Source organism: Scyliorhinus canicula, chromosome 2, assembly GCF_902713615.1.
Source record: "Scyliorhinus canicula chromosome 2, sScyCan1.1, whole genome shotgun sequence".
Lineage (NCBI taxonomy): Eukaryota > Metazoa > Chordata > Chondrichthyes > Carcharhiniformes > Scyliorhinidae > Scyliorhinus > Scyliorhinus canicula.
In genome coordinates, this window is record NC_052147.1 from 242,953,428 (window position 1) to 242,970,536 (window position 17,109).

The 17,109-nt window shown below is 41.2% G+C and overlaps 1 protein-coding gene across 17 annotated transcripts in view; it reads left to right on the forward strand.

Moving 5' to 3' along the window:
- The window catches only part of LOC119962070 (R3H domain-containing protein 1-like), a 189,645-nt gene that overhangs the window by 139,367 nt on the left and 33,169 nt on the right, over positions 1-17,109 (forward strand). For 14 of the 17 annotated variants that reach the window (XM_038789903.1, XM_038789908.1, XM_038789907.1 and 11 more), the window contains one exon: positions 13,991-14,160. In XM_038789903.1, the coding sequence (XP_038645831.1) occupies positions 13,991-14,160 (170 nt within the window). Of the gene's footprint in view, positions 1-2,309; positions 2,614-13,990; positions 14,161-17,109 lie in introns of those variants that run through there. The other 3 variants (XR_005459795.1, XR_005459796.1, XM_038789918.1) reach the window with 3 other exon arrangements.

Sequence of the window (17,109 nt, forward strand, 5' to 3'; positions counted from 1 at the left end):
CAGCCTGGATAACAGATGAGCAAGAGGCGAACCAATGATTAGCCAACCTATGTTATTAATTTCATTCCTCCACTACTTTTTCAAATTATTGAAATTTCTCATGTCCAGTTAACTTTTATGCTCCATAGAAACATGAAATATTGCATACTTCACCATAGAGTTGAATTGTTAAAACCTATTTTTGATGCATATTGATGACCTTTATTTGTATTGGTTTTGTTATGATAAATAACAACATATAATGATAAAAAAACACATTTTTCTCAGTGGAGAAAGCCATTATCCTCTTAATTTTGGTCTTAAGCATAGTTGAGAATTTCTTCTTCGATCAAGTAAGCACGTCATTAACTTTGCATTCCCAAAAACAGTCAGATCCAAGGCACTTTGTAAGTGAACCTCTGCATTGCTTTCAAACCCCATGTTCTACCATGTTATGAAAGCCCAACCAACCCTACCCCGATTTCTAAATTCTGTACAATAATTTCCTGCCTACAATAAAAAGGTATATTGGTGAAGGAACATAAACAACTTATTTACAATTATAAGATTTTGAATTATAAAATTCTACGTTCAGAACAATGGGTGGGGGGATAAAACATGCCATACAATTAAAATAGATTGAACTAATTCAATCACTGCATATCGGTGGCTGTGATAATGTATTGCTAATTGCATGACAGTAAAATCATGATATTGCTGCTTACCCTCAGGACACCATGAGAACACCACAGAACGTCCGCCGTAGATTTATTTTAGAATTATATTTGTACGTTCAGACATCCCATTTTCCCCAAAAATGCAAAATAATGTTTAAAATGGTGAATACTTATGAGTTGAGTACATTACAATCTGCAGAACCTTTTGACCAAACAGCAATTGACTTCTGATCTGAACCTTGACCTTGGAAAATCTACTTTTCTGTAAATATTGAAAATCAGTCTGACCTGTAGTAATTCACCAGAGCATTGATTTCAAGGTCAGTTGATAAAGTACCACATTCTGTAATGAAGCACCGCATAATAGACTGGTTAGCAAAATTGAAGCCAGGGGGACTTAATCAGGCAGTGACTGTGTGGAGATGGAATGGGCTAAGACAAAAAGCAGAACATAGAACATACAGTGCAGAATGAGGCCATTCAGCCCATCGAGTTTGCACCGACCCACTTAAGCCCTCACTTCCACCCTATCCCTGTAACCCAATAACCCCTCCTAAACTTTTTGGCCACTAAGGGCAATTTATCATGGCCAGTCCATCTAACCTGCACGTCTTTGGACTGTGGGAGGAAACCGGAGCACCCGGAGGAAACCCACGCAGACACTGGGTGAATGTGCAGACTCAGCACAGGCAGTGACCCAGCGGGGAATCGAACCTGGGACCCTGGAGCTGTGAAGCCACAGTGCTAGCCACTTGTGATACCGTGTTGCCTGCAACATAGTTATAAACAGTTGTTTCTCAGGCTGGAAGGAAATGTACAGTGGTGTCCCCAGGTGTCTGTACCAAAAGTACTTTTGATGCATATTGATGACCTAGGCTTCACATGGCATCATTTCAAATAACTTGAAATTTGGAAGTATAATAATCAGTGAGGAGGATTGTACTAGACTTCAGGAAGGCATGGATAAAATCTGAAGACACAGGGCAGATGTAATTTAATGCAGAGAAGTATGAGGTGATGCATTTTGTTAGGAAAACTAAGGAGAGGCTATATAAATTAAATGGTACAATTCAGGGCCAGTTGAGATGTTTGTTTGAAAAACATATGGGATCTTTGGCTTTATAAACTGACGAGCACAAAAACCAAGAAATTATGCTAAACCTTCAGAAATCACTATTTAGACCCCAGCTTGAGTTTTGTGTGAAATAACAAACATGACCATGATGAAGAGCTGTGCCGATGTGCCTCCTAGAGACACAATGGAGTGGTGCTACCCAAAATGGAGAGCATGACATGTAGCAAATTTTAAAATGTCAATGTAAGAACAGAAATTTGACAATGACCTTTGTTTCCACCACAAAGCCTGACTTCTGATATGGGTGTTATTCTGAACACTTTAATAAATAAAAATGGTCTTCAAGGACTAAATATTCTGGAGGAATATGCGCTTTGAAAGACACTATCTCTTACAAGGTTAATGCAGAACTCTGATCGCTATTCCTGGAAAAAACATAATTTTACACAAAAGGGTAATTAAGCAGTTTAAAATAAACCGGAAACCTCTTGACCCTGAAGGACTCTGTATAAATTAGGTCACATAGTAGTTTATGGCCCTGAAAAATATAATTCCTGGAAAGTTGGTTTTGCTTTCAGGAGGACACCAACTACTTTGTGAAAAGAAGACAGCAGCCTTTTTGCAGTCCAGGGCTAGTCCACAGCCAGTCCACAGCCAGAAGTGAATATGAGCTTCTCCTAAGTTGCTGTAGATGCTGGAATAGCTGCAAGTGTTCCTCAAGCCTGTCTGAAAACAATGCAAGAGTCATCAATTGTTTCACAGATCAGAGCTGCAAGAGCAACCATATAACCTGGATGTCATTTCAAAGACTCCGCAATCTTGTTGTTTCCATTGAACCATTGACTTTTACCTTTTGAAAGAGTTTGTGTGTGTGAGTGAGCGACTTGGGGTATCTTCAAAGACTTGGTGTACTTTAATTTTTCATACCATATGTTAGTAAGCTTTGTCTTTCTATTTGACCAGCTTGTTTTTATAATAAACTAAAGTTTGTTGTTTATTAAAAGAAGCCTGGTTAAAGTCTCTTTTATTCTGGGTAACCGTGCCGAAGGTAAACAATTGGCCATTTTCATATGTACAAATTATGTTCAAACTTTTAAACTAATGGTGTGACCTGTAGAGTAGTGGACAAGTCAAACTATGAATTCCTCCCATACCAGTCGTAACAATGTCAAGTTTTCATGTCCGCAGTACCATCTGTTCTGTGCCCACTGTCAACTTTTAATGGTAATGGAGAATGATATGTTTGATTTCATTACAGAAGAATTTAGATTATAAGAGTAAAAAGTCTTACAATTGTATAGAGTCTTGGTGAAACTACTCAGGAAGTAGTGTGTGCAATTTTTGTCTCCTTATCAAAAAAAGGTACACTTGCCTTGGAAGGGAGTATACCAAAAGTTCACTAAACTGGGTTGAAGGGCTTGTCATAAGTGGATAGGTTGAGTGGAATAGGCTGCTGAGCCCCTCAAACCTTTTCTACCATTCAGTGAGACCATGCCAGATCTGTGTTCTAAATCCTTTCATCCGTCTTGGCTCCATATCCATCAGCCTGGCTCATGGAGCCCTGGTAACCCATGGGGCGAATCTGCGGCTACATTCCATTTTGGTGAAAGGAGCCTTGGAAGGTGAGGTGCCCAGAACGTTTCACAGTACTCTCGATGGGGTTTAACTATGTATGCATTTGTGTAGCTGAAGAAAAACTAACTTTCCATCAGCCTTTTGGATTTTTAAAAAAAAATTTTTTGCTTGATCACTGCATTTTAGTGATCTGTGCACATTGTCATGTGAGAGTACCTTTAAGAAATGGGTTTTTGTAAATGGTTTTGTGTATAAATGTCTAGTGAGAGTACCTTTTAAGAAATGCGTGTTTATTACTGCAGTGATGTCAGAGTGTGGATGGAGCTGGGCTGCCTGTCAGCTTTTTACTTTTGTTTTAGGCTGTTTGCTGCAGGGTGCGTTTGAGTTTTGTTTTCGGTGTTGGAGCTGAAGCCAGACAGAGCACGTGTACTGTTGATCTCTCTGCCATGAAAAGACTATCTCTGATTATTTGGTGAATTCAGAATTATAAATGTTTTCAGTAGTGAATGTAAACCTAATGTGCTTCTGTTGAAAGGTGTTTCTTCAAAATTATGAGGGGCATAGACAGAGTGGATTGTCAGAGACTTTTTCCCAGGGTAGAGGGGTCAATTACTTGGCGGCATAGGTTTAAGGTGCGAGGGGCAAGGTTTAAAGGAGATGTGCGAGGCAAGTTTTTTTACACAGAGGGTAGTGGGTGCCTGGAACCCGCTGCCGGAGGAGGTGGTGGAAGCAGGGATGATGGTAACGTTTAAGGGGCATCTTAACAAATACAAGAATAGGATGGGAACAGAGGGATACGGACGCCAGAAGTGTAGAAGATTTTAGTTTAGATGGGCAACATGTTCGGCGCAGGCTTGGAGGGCCAAAGGGCCTGTTCCTGTGCTGTACTTTTCTTTGTTCTTTGTTCTATCTTCTGGATGTTGTTTGGGAAGTTATTAAGGATTACTTGGTGTTGTATTCTTTGAGGGTTGTATTTGAATTGATGGTTGCTAAAATGTTCACGGTATGTTTCAAAAAAGTTAACTTGAGTTCATAGAATAAACATTGTTTTGCTTTAAAAAATACTTTTCCATTTCTGCTGTACCACACCTGTAGAATGGGCTGTGTGCTCCCCATTCCGCAATCTATTAACAGTTGTGGGTCAGGTGAACTCCATGGTACACTTTGGAGTTCTTTAAACCCTGGCCCATAACAACATCAACCCCTAAATCTCTTTCAACCTCTTCTGCTCCTAGCAGAAAATATTTAATTTTTAGCCCTGAATGGACCTCCCAGTTACCTGCATTGAAATCCATCGCCACATTTTGCGCATTCACTTAACCTGTCGATATTTCTTCATAATTTCATGCTCCTGTCTACACTGTCTTATACCGTTTCTTTTTGTGTCATCAGTAAACTTGGATATGTGGCTGTCTTAGATTATCTACGTCATTAATAAATATAGCGAATAGCGGAGACATCAGCAGAGGCCCTAGTGGGCCACTTCATTCCAATTTGAGTATGTACTCATTATCCTACTGTCTTCTACCACTAATATCCTAAACGGGTCAATAATTTGCTTTCATGGGCGTTAATCTGAGTGAACAGTCTCTTTCTGAAATCCATATAAACTACCCATAGCCACTTGCCCAAATTATAGTAACTTTCTCAAGAAATACAAGTCGGTTTATTAGATACGACATGCCCTTGACAAAGACATATTGATGTTCTCTCAGCTGAAATTACTTAAGTTTCCAAAAACTTCCTTTATAGACTCCAACACTTATCTCACAACAGACCTTCGACTAACGTGTCTATAATTCTTTGATCAGTTTCTCTTTCTCAGCTTTCTTAAATAATGGAGGTACATTGGCAATTTTCCAATCTGAAGGGATAATTCCTGAATTGAAGAGTTTTGAAATGTTATGGATACAGCATTGCTATTTCCCTTACCTACTTTCTTTAAAATGCTGGAGGGGAAAGCATCAGAACATGGGCATTTGTCAGCGTTTCGACCCATTGTTTTCTAATATGGTTTTCTTCTGTGAAATGTAATCATTTTCCAGCCTTTGATACATTACTAGTTGACCTGAGATGTCAAATATAATATTTTCTCTCTTTACTATGAAGATAATACAAGGTAATTCTTCAACTGATCCTAGTATTTTGGCATTTTTGTTTGCAATGTTACCCACATCTGATTAAAGGGCCCATATTATTTTAACTACTCAGTTAATATTCTAAAACCATGTTTGGTTACTCTTGATAGCCCCTGCTGTTTTTTCTATATTACCTATTTTCAGCTCTTGCTGTCTTTTTCGTTCTCTCTCTTCTACTGTTGTTCCTTAGAGCTCCCCCAGTTCCATGATTTACTGTATTCCGTGGAGGAGGTAGCTCTGGAGATGATAATCCACAGATTGAACAGTGCCTTTACCAGAGTATATTTCATTCCGTAGGACAAATATGTAGATCAGATGTATGAGAATGTGCTTGTCTTTGATTGAAAGAGATGACAACCGATGTAGTAATCTACATGTCTATCCTTGTATAGTACGTTATCAGCCCTGCAGTTGTGCTGTTCATCCTTCTCTCGGGTAATCCGTGTCAGTGTGATCAGAAGATTGGATTTGTCATCACAAGGCTCAAACCAGTACCAGCATGGATTTTCATTTCATTAGCCAGAGAATGGCTTTTGCTGCCTACCTTGTAAGACTTTTCATGGGTAGTCATCTGGCATCTGTTTCGGTACAATAATAATAATTGCTTATTGTCACAAGTAGGCTTCAATGAAGTTACTGTGAAAATGCCCTCTATAGTGGGTCTGTGATGTCTTTGAACAGAACAAGCAACATCGAGCCTCTTCAACCACTCCGTTTGAAGAATCCTCATTGAACTATGCAGTGCCTAAACCAGGAAGCAAGAAACAGGAAATTGAAACCATGTGCAAGGAAGCAAAATAAGATTGAATACATTAGGGTTTAAGGGAGAAACAAAAGAAGCACAGAAAAACTCGGGGGGTTGGAGGTGAGGAGGAATGAGTTTTGCTTTATTTTTTTAAGATTTCTATTCATTTTCTCTTCAGCGAAATGAAACTCACACTTGCAAAATTTAATTTCTCAGCACCAGAGAGGTTTTTCATGATTACACTGTTTTAAACGCCGTTACTTCTCCATGCACTAGCCCTAACATTTTCAGCTGGTTTAGCATCGAGCTCATGGGCAACTACCCCTATTTGCCACCATTATAACAATTTCAGTGTCAATGAGGGCTGCAACAATGCACCGTGTGGCAGAGCATAATATCTCTCAACAGCTTCTGGATTTGGTGTTTAATTGCATGTGCAGACAAAAGAAGTTAGTGGCAGAACGCTGATAACCTAGCTGTTAGGTACGTCAATGTCCAGGCTATAAAGCATTCCTTTTTTCTTCAAAGCAAAGGAAAAGGGTGCTAACATTACAAGGGTTTCTTTAAAAACACAGGCAATAATTGAAATCATTTACAAGTGAACAATCAAACTAAGACGAACCAGAATACTATGGATGCTGGTATTTGAAATAAAAACAGAAAATACTGGAAATACTCAGCAAGTCAGGCAGCATCTGTGGGAACAAACTGAGTTATTGTTTCAAGTCAATAAGGTTCCAGCAGAACTTGGAAAATCTTGAGATGAAGGGGTGGATCAAACCAGGACAAAGGAAAATCTGGCCAAAGGGAATGGTGAGGGGGCAAGAGACGAAACCTGCTTGTGCTTCTGCCTGAAAGCCAAAATAGAACAAATGAAAAATGCGGAGAAAAGGGAGTAGAACGGAGGAGCAGAGTTAAGGGTGTGTATTGTCCTTAATCGAAAGATGAAGTCCTGTTCCTCACAGTTTTACTGAGCTTTACTGGAGCAGTGTAGCAGGCCAAGAACAGAGATGTGACTGTGAAATCAAGTTGGAGAATTGAAGTTATAGGCAACTGGAAGTTCGGGATAATGTTTGTGACTGAATGAAGGAGTTCCGCAAAGTCGTCACCCAATCTGCGTTTGGTCTCCCCAATGATGAGGATAGTACATTGTGAGTGGCAAATACAGTACTAAATTGAAAGAAGTGCACATGAATCACTACTTCACCAGAGAGGAGGGTTTGGGGGCTTGGACAGTGAGCAGACAAGAGGTAAAAGGGATGCTCCACTCCTGGTGTTTGGATGGCCTATTTTGTTTCCTTTTCTTTGCATGTTACGGTTTTACTCTTACTTTTGCTTGCTGTCAGCAGTACCTGCTCTCGGCACATCATCTTATTTCCTGTCCCTTCACCATTCTCTTTTGTCTTCCACCTTATCATAAACACCTTCCTTGCCCCACCTACCTCTTCCTGAAATGAAATGAAAATCGCTTATTGTCGTGAGTAGGCTTCAACGAAGCTACTGTGAGAAGCCCCTAGTCGCCACATTCCGGCACCTGTCCGGGGAGGCTGGTACGGGAATCGAACCGTGCTGCTGGCCTGCTTGGTCTGCTTTAAAAGCCAGCGATTTAGCCGAGTGAGCTAAACCAACCCTTCCGATTAAGTCTTTAACTTTTCTCAGTTCTGATGAAAGGTCATTGACTTGAAATGTTAACTCTGTTTCTCCAAAGATGCTACCTGGCCTGTTGGATATTTGTAATCAAATTTAGGAATCTGATGCTCTCCAAATATCCCCAGGAATTTCTCTTATGGAGAACAGTTTGAAAATCTGTACTTCATAGGAGTGAAAAGTAGATTTCAGCCATGTGTTCAACAAAACTAACCGAGGAACTCATGTGGCTTATATGATGTGAAGGGCTCGAGCTATTGGGGAGGGTTTAAACTAATATGGCAGTGGGGTGCGAACTAAGGATTGAGAGCAAGGGGAATCCAGAAAAAGGCTGCAAGGAGAATAAGAGAAGTGATACGCAGAAAAATCAAGGGCCTGTATCAGATAATAACACTAAAAAATAGTAGGGAAGGGATGGTACATTGGAAGGACTAGCCTTCAGATTTTGAATCTGAAGAGCGGAGTATTCAAAATAAAATGGATGAATTAGTTGCGCAGGTAGATGTAACTAGATATATTATTGGGATTATGGAGACATGGTTCCAAGGTGATCAAGGATGGGAACTAAACATTGAGGAACAGCTATTGCATGTTCTTGATAAGTACGTACCAGTCAGGCAGGGAGGAAGGGGTCGAGCGAGGGAACCGTGGTTTACCAAAGAAGTGGAATCTCTTGTTAAGAGGAAGAAGGAGGCCTATGTGAAGATGAGGCATGAAGTTTCAGTTGGGGCGCTTGATAGTTACAAGGAAGCGAGGAAGGATCTAAAGAGAGAGCTGAGACGAGCAAGGAGGGGACATGAGAAGTCTTTGGCAGGTAGGATCAAGGAAAACCCAAAAGCTTTCTATAGGTATGTCAGGAATAAAAGAATGACTAGGGTAAGAGTAGGGCCAGTCAAGGACAGTGGTGGGAAGTTGTGTGTGGAGGCTGAGGAGATAAGCGAGATACTAAATGAATACTTTTCGTCAGTATTCACTCAAGAAAAAGATAATATTGTGGAGGAGAATGCTGAGACCCAGGCTATTAGAATAGATGGCATTGAGGTGCGTAGGGAAGAAGTGTTGGCAATTCTGGACAAGGTGAAAATAGATAAGTCCCCGGGGCCGGATGGGATTTATCCTAGGATTCTCTGGGAAGCCAGGGAAGAGATTGCTGAGCCTTTGGCTTTGATTTTTAGGTCATCATTGGCTACAGGAATAGTGCCAGAGGACTGGAGGATAGCAAATGTGGTCCCTTTGTTCAAGAAGGGGAGTAGAGATAACCCCGGTAACTATAGGCCGGTGAGCCTAACGTCTGTGGTGGGTAAGGTCTTGGAGAGGATTATAAAAGATACGATTTATAATCATCTAGATAGGAATAATATGATTAGGGATAGTCAGCATGGTTTTGTGAAGGGTAGGTCATGCCTCACAAACCTTATCGAGTTCTTTGAGAAGGTGACTGAACAGGTAGACGAGGGTAGAGCAGTTGATGTGGTGTATATGGATTTCAGTAAAGCGTTTGATAAGGTTCCCCACGTTCGGCTATTGCAGAAAATACGGAGGCTGGGGATTGAGGGTGATTTAGAGATGTGGATCAGAAATTGGCTAGTTGAAAGAAGACAGAGAGTGGTAGTTGATGGGAAATGTTCAGAATGGAGTTCAGTTACGAGTGGCGTACCACAAGGATCTGTTCTGGGGCCGTTGCTGTTTGTCATTTTTATAAATGACCTAGAGGAGGGCGCAGAAGGATGGGTGAGTAAATTTGCAGACGACACTAAAGTCGGTGGAGTTGTAGACAGTGCGGAAGGATGTTGCAGGTTACAGAGGGACATAGATAAGCTGCAGAGCTGGGCTGAGAGGTGGCAAATGGAGTTTAATGTGGAGAAGTGTGAGGTGATTCACTTTGGAAAGAATAACAGGAATGCGGAATATTTGGCTAATGGTAAAATTCTTGGTAGTGTGGATGAGCAGAGGGATCTCGGTGTCCATGTACATAGATCCCTGAAAGTTGCCACCCAGGTTGATAGGGTTGTGAAGAAGGCCTATGGTGTGTTGGCCTTTATTGGTAGAGGGATTGAGTTCCGGAGCCATGAGGTCATGTAGCAGTTGTACAAAACTCTAGTACGGCCGCATTTGGAGTATTGCGTACAGTTCTGGTCGCCTCATTATAGGAAGGACGTGGAAGCTTTGGAACGGGTGCAGAGGAGATTTACCAGGATGTTGCCTGGTATGGAGGGAAAATCTTATGAGGAAAGGCTGATGGACTTGAGGTTGTTTTCGTTAGAGAGAAGAAGGTTAAGAGGTGACTTAATAGAGGCATACAAAATGATCAGAGGGTTAGATAGGGTGGACAGCGAGAGCCTTCTCCCGCGGATGGAGGTGGCTAGCACGAGGGGACATAGCCTTAAATTGAGGGGTAATAGATATAGGACAGAGGTCAGAGGTGGGTTTTTTACGCAAAGAGTGGTGAGGCCGTGGAATGCCCTACCTGCAACAGTAGTGAACTCGCCAACATTGAGGGCATTTAAAAATTTATTGGAAAAGCATATGGATGATAAGGGCATAGTGTAGGTTAGATGGCCTTTAGTTTTTTTTCTATGTCGGTGCAACATCGAGGGCCGAAGGGCCTGTACTGCGCTGTATCGTTCTATGTTCTATGTTCTATTCAGTTTTTAGGAAGGACAGACAGAAAGGAAAAGATGGTGGAGTTGCATTGTTGATGAAAGATGTTGATACAATATTGAGGAAAGATATTAGTACAGATGATGTAGGATCTGTTTAGGAGTTAAGAAACATAAAGGGCAAAAAACATTCGTAGGGATGGTAGACAGACCACCAAACTGCAGTGGTAATGTTGGTAATAGCATTACAGGAAATCAGCGATGCATGTGATAAAGGAACATTGTGATTATAGATGATTTTAATCTGGATTTAGATTGGGTGATTCAAATTAGTCAGTACAATAGAGGAGGAATTTCTGGAGTGTATGCAGATAGTGTTCTGAATCCAACAAAGGAACAGGCTATCGTGGACAGGGTGTTGTGCAATGTGAGGATTAGTTGGCAATCTAGTTGTGAGAGAACCGTTGAGGATGAGTGATCATAATGTAGTAGAATTCTTCATCAAGGTGAATAGTGAGATAGTTGATTCTAAGACCAAGGTCCTGAACCTCATTAAAGATAACTATGATGATATAAGGCATGAGCTGGCAATGACCGAGTGAGAAACATTACTGAAAGGAAGGACAGCTGATAAACAATGGCAGGCATTCAAGGAATGAATAAGAACAAACTCCAAAAGTTTATTCTTATTTGGCATTGTGTAGAAAGGGAACTGTAGCCAAACCATGGTTTAGAAGGGAAATTCGAGATATTATTAGATTCAAAGAAGTGGCATGCAAATTAGCAAGAAAAAGCAATAGACTTGAGGATTGGATACAGTTTAAAATTCAGCAAAGGCAGACCATGGGATTGATTAAGGAGGGTAAATTACAATTTGAAAGTAAGCTGGCGGGGAACTTTAAAACTGTCTGCAAAGGTTTCTATAGGTATGTAAAGAGAAAAAGATTGGTTAAAAACTAATGTCGGCCCCTTTTCGTCAGAAACGGGGGAATTCATAACTGGGAACAAAGAAATAGCTGAGGAACAAAATTCGTACTTCTGCCTTCACAAAGGAAGGCATGAATAATGTACCAGAAGTTCTGAGAAGCACAAGTTTTAGTGAGGAGCTGAAAGAAATTAGTATTAATAAAGAAATGGTTTGGGGGAAATTAATGGGATTGAAGGCGGACAAATCTCCAGGGTTCGATAATCTTCATTCCTGAGTAATTAAGGAAGTGGCCCTAGAAATAGTAGATTCATTGGTGGTCATTTTCCAAAATTCTTTGGACTTTGGAATGGTTCCTACAGATTGGAGGGTAGCGAATGTAACCTCGTTATTCAAAAAGGGAGGTAGAGAGAAAACATAGAACTATAAACCAGTGAGCCTAACGTCGGGAGTAGGCAAGTTGCTGGAGTCCATTATCAAGGATTTCATAGCACAGCATTTGAAAAGCAGTGGTGTAATCGGACAAAGTCAGCATGGATTTACAAAAGAAAAATCATGCTTGACAACTCTACTGGAATTCTTTGAAGATGTAAGTAGTAGAGTTGACATGGGGAACTGATGGATGTGGTTTATTTAGACTGTGCTGGGACCCCAACTGTTCACATTATATATTAATGATTTGGATGAGGAACCAAATTTACGATCACCAAATTTGCAGATGATGCAAAGTTGGGTGGGAGGATGAGCTGTGAGGAAGATGCAGAGATGCTTCAGTGGGATTTGAACAGGCTGAGTGAGTGGGCACATGCATGGCATATGTAGTATAATGTGGATAAATGTGAGGCTTTCTGCTTCAGTCACAAAAATAGGAATGCAGATTATTATTTGAAAGGGTGTAAATTGAGAGGATACTTAGCGAAACCTTGGCGTCCTCGTATCAGTCGCTGACACAACACGCTGTAAAGAAGGCAAATGGCATGTCGGCCTTCATAGCGAGAGGATTTGGGTATAGGAGTAGAGATGTTTTACTGCAATTTTATAGGGCATTGGTGAGGCCACACCTGGAGTATTGTGTGCAGTTTCGGTGTCCTTATCTGTGGAAGGATGTTATTGCAATGGAGGGAGTGCAGCGAAGTCTTACCAGGCGGAGTCCTGGGGTGGCGGGACTGTCACATGAGAGACTAACATTGGAGTTTAGAAGAGTGAGAGGGGATTTCATAGAAATTTACAAAATTCTAACAGGATGAGACAGGGTAAATTCAGGAAGAATTTTCCAGATGGTGGGGTAGTCCAGAACTAGGGGTCATAGTTTGATCATATGGGGCAAATCTTTTAGGACTGAGGTGAGGAGAAATTTCTTCACCCAGAGAGTAGTGAATGTGTGGAATTCACGACCCAGAAGATAGTTGAGGCCAAAACGTTGTGTATTTTCAAGAAGGAATTGGATGTCGTTCTTGGGGCCGAAGTGATCAAGGGATATGGGAGGGGAAGGCGGGATCAGGTATTGAATTTGACCCCCCCCCCCACACACACACACACAATATATAGCTGAATTTTTTTCTGACTGGCATTTTTGCGCAGGACAAGCTGTATTTTGAAGTGAGCACCATTTTCGTTGACTTGACTTGGCAGCAAACCCCTTTGTTGCCTTTGTACCCCTAAATTGATTTGAGAGAAGTGTTTGGTTTATTGGATATAATTTTGGTGGCTTTCATAAAAGCTATTTATGTTTCTGTTTTTCAAAGCTACAAAGCTCGGATGAAACTTTCAGCTAGTGCCACTAAGGCACATTGCAGCAGCTGATAAACAATGTGGCTGTAATGTTGCCAGCTCCTGACTGATAAAAGTATTTTGATGACTTTAAAATTGTGCTGCTTTGTTTTGCTGTTTTGGAATTGTTATTATTATAAACAGTAAATTTAAGATGGGATTTACAAGCTGTAATAAATCATCAATCACACAATTGATAGAAATATTAGCATATCTTATTAAATTCATCATAATGTAGAATATGAAATGTTCAGGGTATTTAATCTGAAGGTGGCTTTCTTAGCACGTCAAAACTATTTTAGTTCAGATTTTTATTGCTGCACTAACTTTTATTCCTGTTCCTGTCCCATTATTTCTCGTTTCTCGAGAATCTATCTTTGCCCCCTCCTAGTTTTCATTTCCATGCTACCTTGAGTCTGTAACATCCAAAGATGGTGTCAGGTTCCATGTGTATCCTGATAACACAGCTCTGTCCTCTCCTTGAGCCTTTTACCGTGTCTATGTTGTCAGATGCTTGTCCAATATACAGCATTGGATGAACGGCAATTTCCTTCAGTTTAAACATCAAGAAGAGCAAAGTCATTGTTTTCAGCCCCTGCTGCAAGCTCTATTCTGAGTTTTTCCAGCTTTTTTGTTTTATTTAACAGACCTTACATTTTTTTAATCAAAGTTTTTCTAATTCCACAGATCTGTAAGCCTTGAACATATACTGGAACAATTAATGTCAATGATGTGCCATGAGAAAGAAAATGTAATCATGGGCAAGATTTAGTAACGGTTCCTTCTTTGTTCTTATTTTTACTGTGCATGCCTTCAAACTAACACTTGTGCATATTCTGTGTATTTTTTTACTGTTTAGCCGTTGTATCACCACATGGTAGTGGCATGCTAATGATGCAGCTTAGCATACCCAACAACCCTCATCCACGAGCTCATTCTCCACCACAGTGGAAGCAAAATAAATATTTCACCGTGGACCAGAGAGGACACAAATCTGCGGAATTTAATAATCCAGATATTACCACACAGGTAGGCAACTCTTTTTCAGTTTCAAGGGTATGGAATGTTTAGTTATATCTGTAGTTTTCATTCATTTCTTCCTGTTACATGCAACAGAAATGAGAAATATTGTGGCTATCTTCTTTGTTACGATTCCTATAGAGGCTGATAACTTGAAAAAAAATCAAAAATCCAGTTTAATAGCTGGACAAATGACAAGATTTCACATTTTAAGATGTTTACTGTAACAAACAAAAAGTATGATTGACTAAATACTATTTTTGGAGTCAACTTGTAATTTAAACTACAGAACAGAACTTTCATCACAGTCGGAAAAAAACACCATCTTTAAGTAGACATTCAATTCTTCTGGAACCAGTGCAAAATGTGTCTCGGGCTGTCTTTTCGCAGTTAAAGATTTTGTGGAGCCTGCTCCCTCTAACCAAAGCTCGGCAAATCATCTGGCCTCATTTTACATCCTCACGAATTTGGTCTTGGCAATTCAAGCACGAGCTCCCATCTGCATTCCGTCATGGTCTTGATACCTGTAGCTACTCTCCTGAATCTTGGCAGATTAACCTGTCTTTGATATTCATAACCATGGCAAGGTGAATCACATTGACCTTGAATCCAGGTAGAAATGCTGACTTTCCATCCTTGAGACCCACCTCTCTTAATTATAGAATTTGCAGTGCATAAGGAGGCCATTCGGCCCATCGTGTCTACACCAGCTCTTGGAAAGAGCACCCTACCCAAGGTCAACACCTCCACCCTATCCCCACAACCCAGTAACCCCACCCAACACGAAGGGCAATTTTGGACACTAAGGGCAATTTAGCATGGCCAATTCACCTGACCACATCTTTGGACTGTGGGAGAAAACCGGAGCACCGGAGGAAACCCACGCACACACGGGGAGGATGTGTAGACAGTGACCCAAGCCGGAATCGAACCTGGGACCCTGGAGCTGTGAAGCGATTGTGCTATCCACAATGCTGCCCGTTTTATCCCAAATTTCTCCTTGCATGCCAACTCCAATCTTTTTGAACTACTTTTGTGACATTGAAATCATCTAAATAAAATTCTCATTGCTTGCATAGTAACCGGAGAAGCAATTGGCAGCCATTCATGGAACCCAACTGATATTCATGTCCATTGAAATCCATGGAAATGTAAGTCAGTTGTATAGAATCCACTCCAGGTAGCAACCAAACAATGAAGGTGAAAATTACCCCTTAAAAATATTGCATACATTTATGGTGTGTGAGATAATTGAATTCTGCTGTGGGGTCAAGTGGCAATAATGGTGTGTTAGTCATGATATTAAATGGTAATGATATGACCTGATCTCACTGGAGCGTTGGTTACTCCAAGCGTCAGTTTCTCTGCTTTGAAAGCAAGGATGGATGAACTTTTCAACCAACTTGACCTTGATACTGTGCTTTCTTGGCATCTGGAATGGAATACTCCCTGCAAGATCACTTCATAACCTAATTTTCACTATATGGCATAGTGACACTAGTGTTACTGTTACTGCCGCAACTGTGATTAAATGACTCTGGACATGTTGTGGATTGAATCTGATGGTTCCTGACCACAATAACTTATTGGATAAGGTATCTTGAGATATTGGGACATGCCAACAAATAAAATATCAACACGTTATTATGCCTAGAAATTGGGCTGCCTAAGGCTTCAAAATAGACAGGAAGTGCGCTGTCTGCCATGTTGGGCAAGGATAAATGAGATGTTCTTTACTCAAGCTCAAGTTTCTTCGTTTCTGCAAATAAAGGGTTTCATGTCTGCTGGAAGTCAACACTCCAACATTGATTTGCCAAAGAAATCCCATGCCCATGTAAACCCCATGCCAACATGGGCTACACACTGTGGCAAATCAGCCCTACGAAATGCCAATCAACCACCTCCAAATCTGGAATCCAGCCCATGCGCCACATGAAACCCGCATCATCCTAATTCGGGGCATATACATTGACCAGCACCACCCGCTCCCCTTGCAGCTTGCCGCTCACCATCACGTACCTCCCGCCGCTGTCTGCCACCACACTCAACACCTCAAACGGCACCCTCTTCCCCACCAGGATCGCCACCCTCCGGTTTTTTGCATCTAGCCCCGAATGAAACACTTGGCCCACCCACCCCTTCCTCAACCTGACATGATCCGCCACCTTCAGGTGCGTCTCCTGAAGCATAGCCACGTCCGCCTTCAGCCCCCTCAGGTGCGCGAACACGCGGGACCGTTTGACCGGCCCATTCAGTCCCCTCACATTCCATGTGATCAACAGTGACAGACCTGAGCATCACACCACTATCATAACTCAGGAACTCGAACATTTCGACATTGACGTTGCCTCCCTGACTGAGTCATGAGAGGAGCACGGCAACTAAAGGAACTAGGCAGTGAATACAAAAATTTCTGCAAGGTGACTGGGCCTCTGCCTGTGGGATAAGCATGCGCCCTAATGTCTGCCCCCGTCACATTATTAGGAACCAGCATACCTCTGTCATCAGCGCATTTTCTCCACACTTGGGGCAATAGATGAGGCCAAGGAAGGATTCTGCACCGATGGTGAGCAATCCCTAGCCCAAGCACCACATGGCAAACTGATCCTCTGAGGAGAGAAGTGTGTAAGGAAGGAGCAGGGAAAGCACACTCAAACAGTTATCCTCCTGATGTAATGTCTGGAACATGATCTTGCCATTTGATAATAATCACTTATTGTCACAAGTAAGCTTCAATGAAGTTACTGTGAAAAGCCCCTGGATATATTGGCATTGGATGGTGAATGCTTGTCCCAGTAATTAACTGATTAGATTTGCAATTCATGTCCATTAATTTAGCCAAGATTTAATATTTTTCAGCACATGGGACATCAAACCACTTTTTTTGTAAATTTAAGATTCTGGGTTCATGAAGTAAGTGAGTTAAATTTACTTGCCGTTTGTTTGATTGAATTTGAT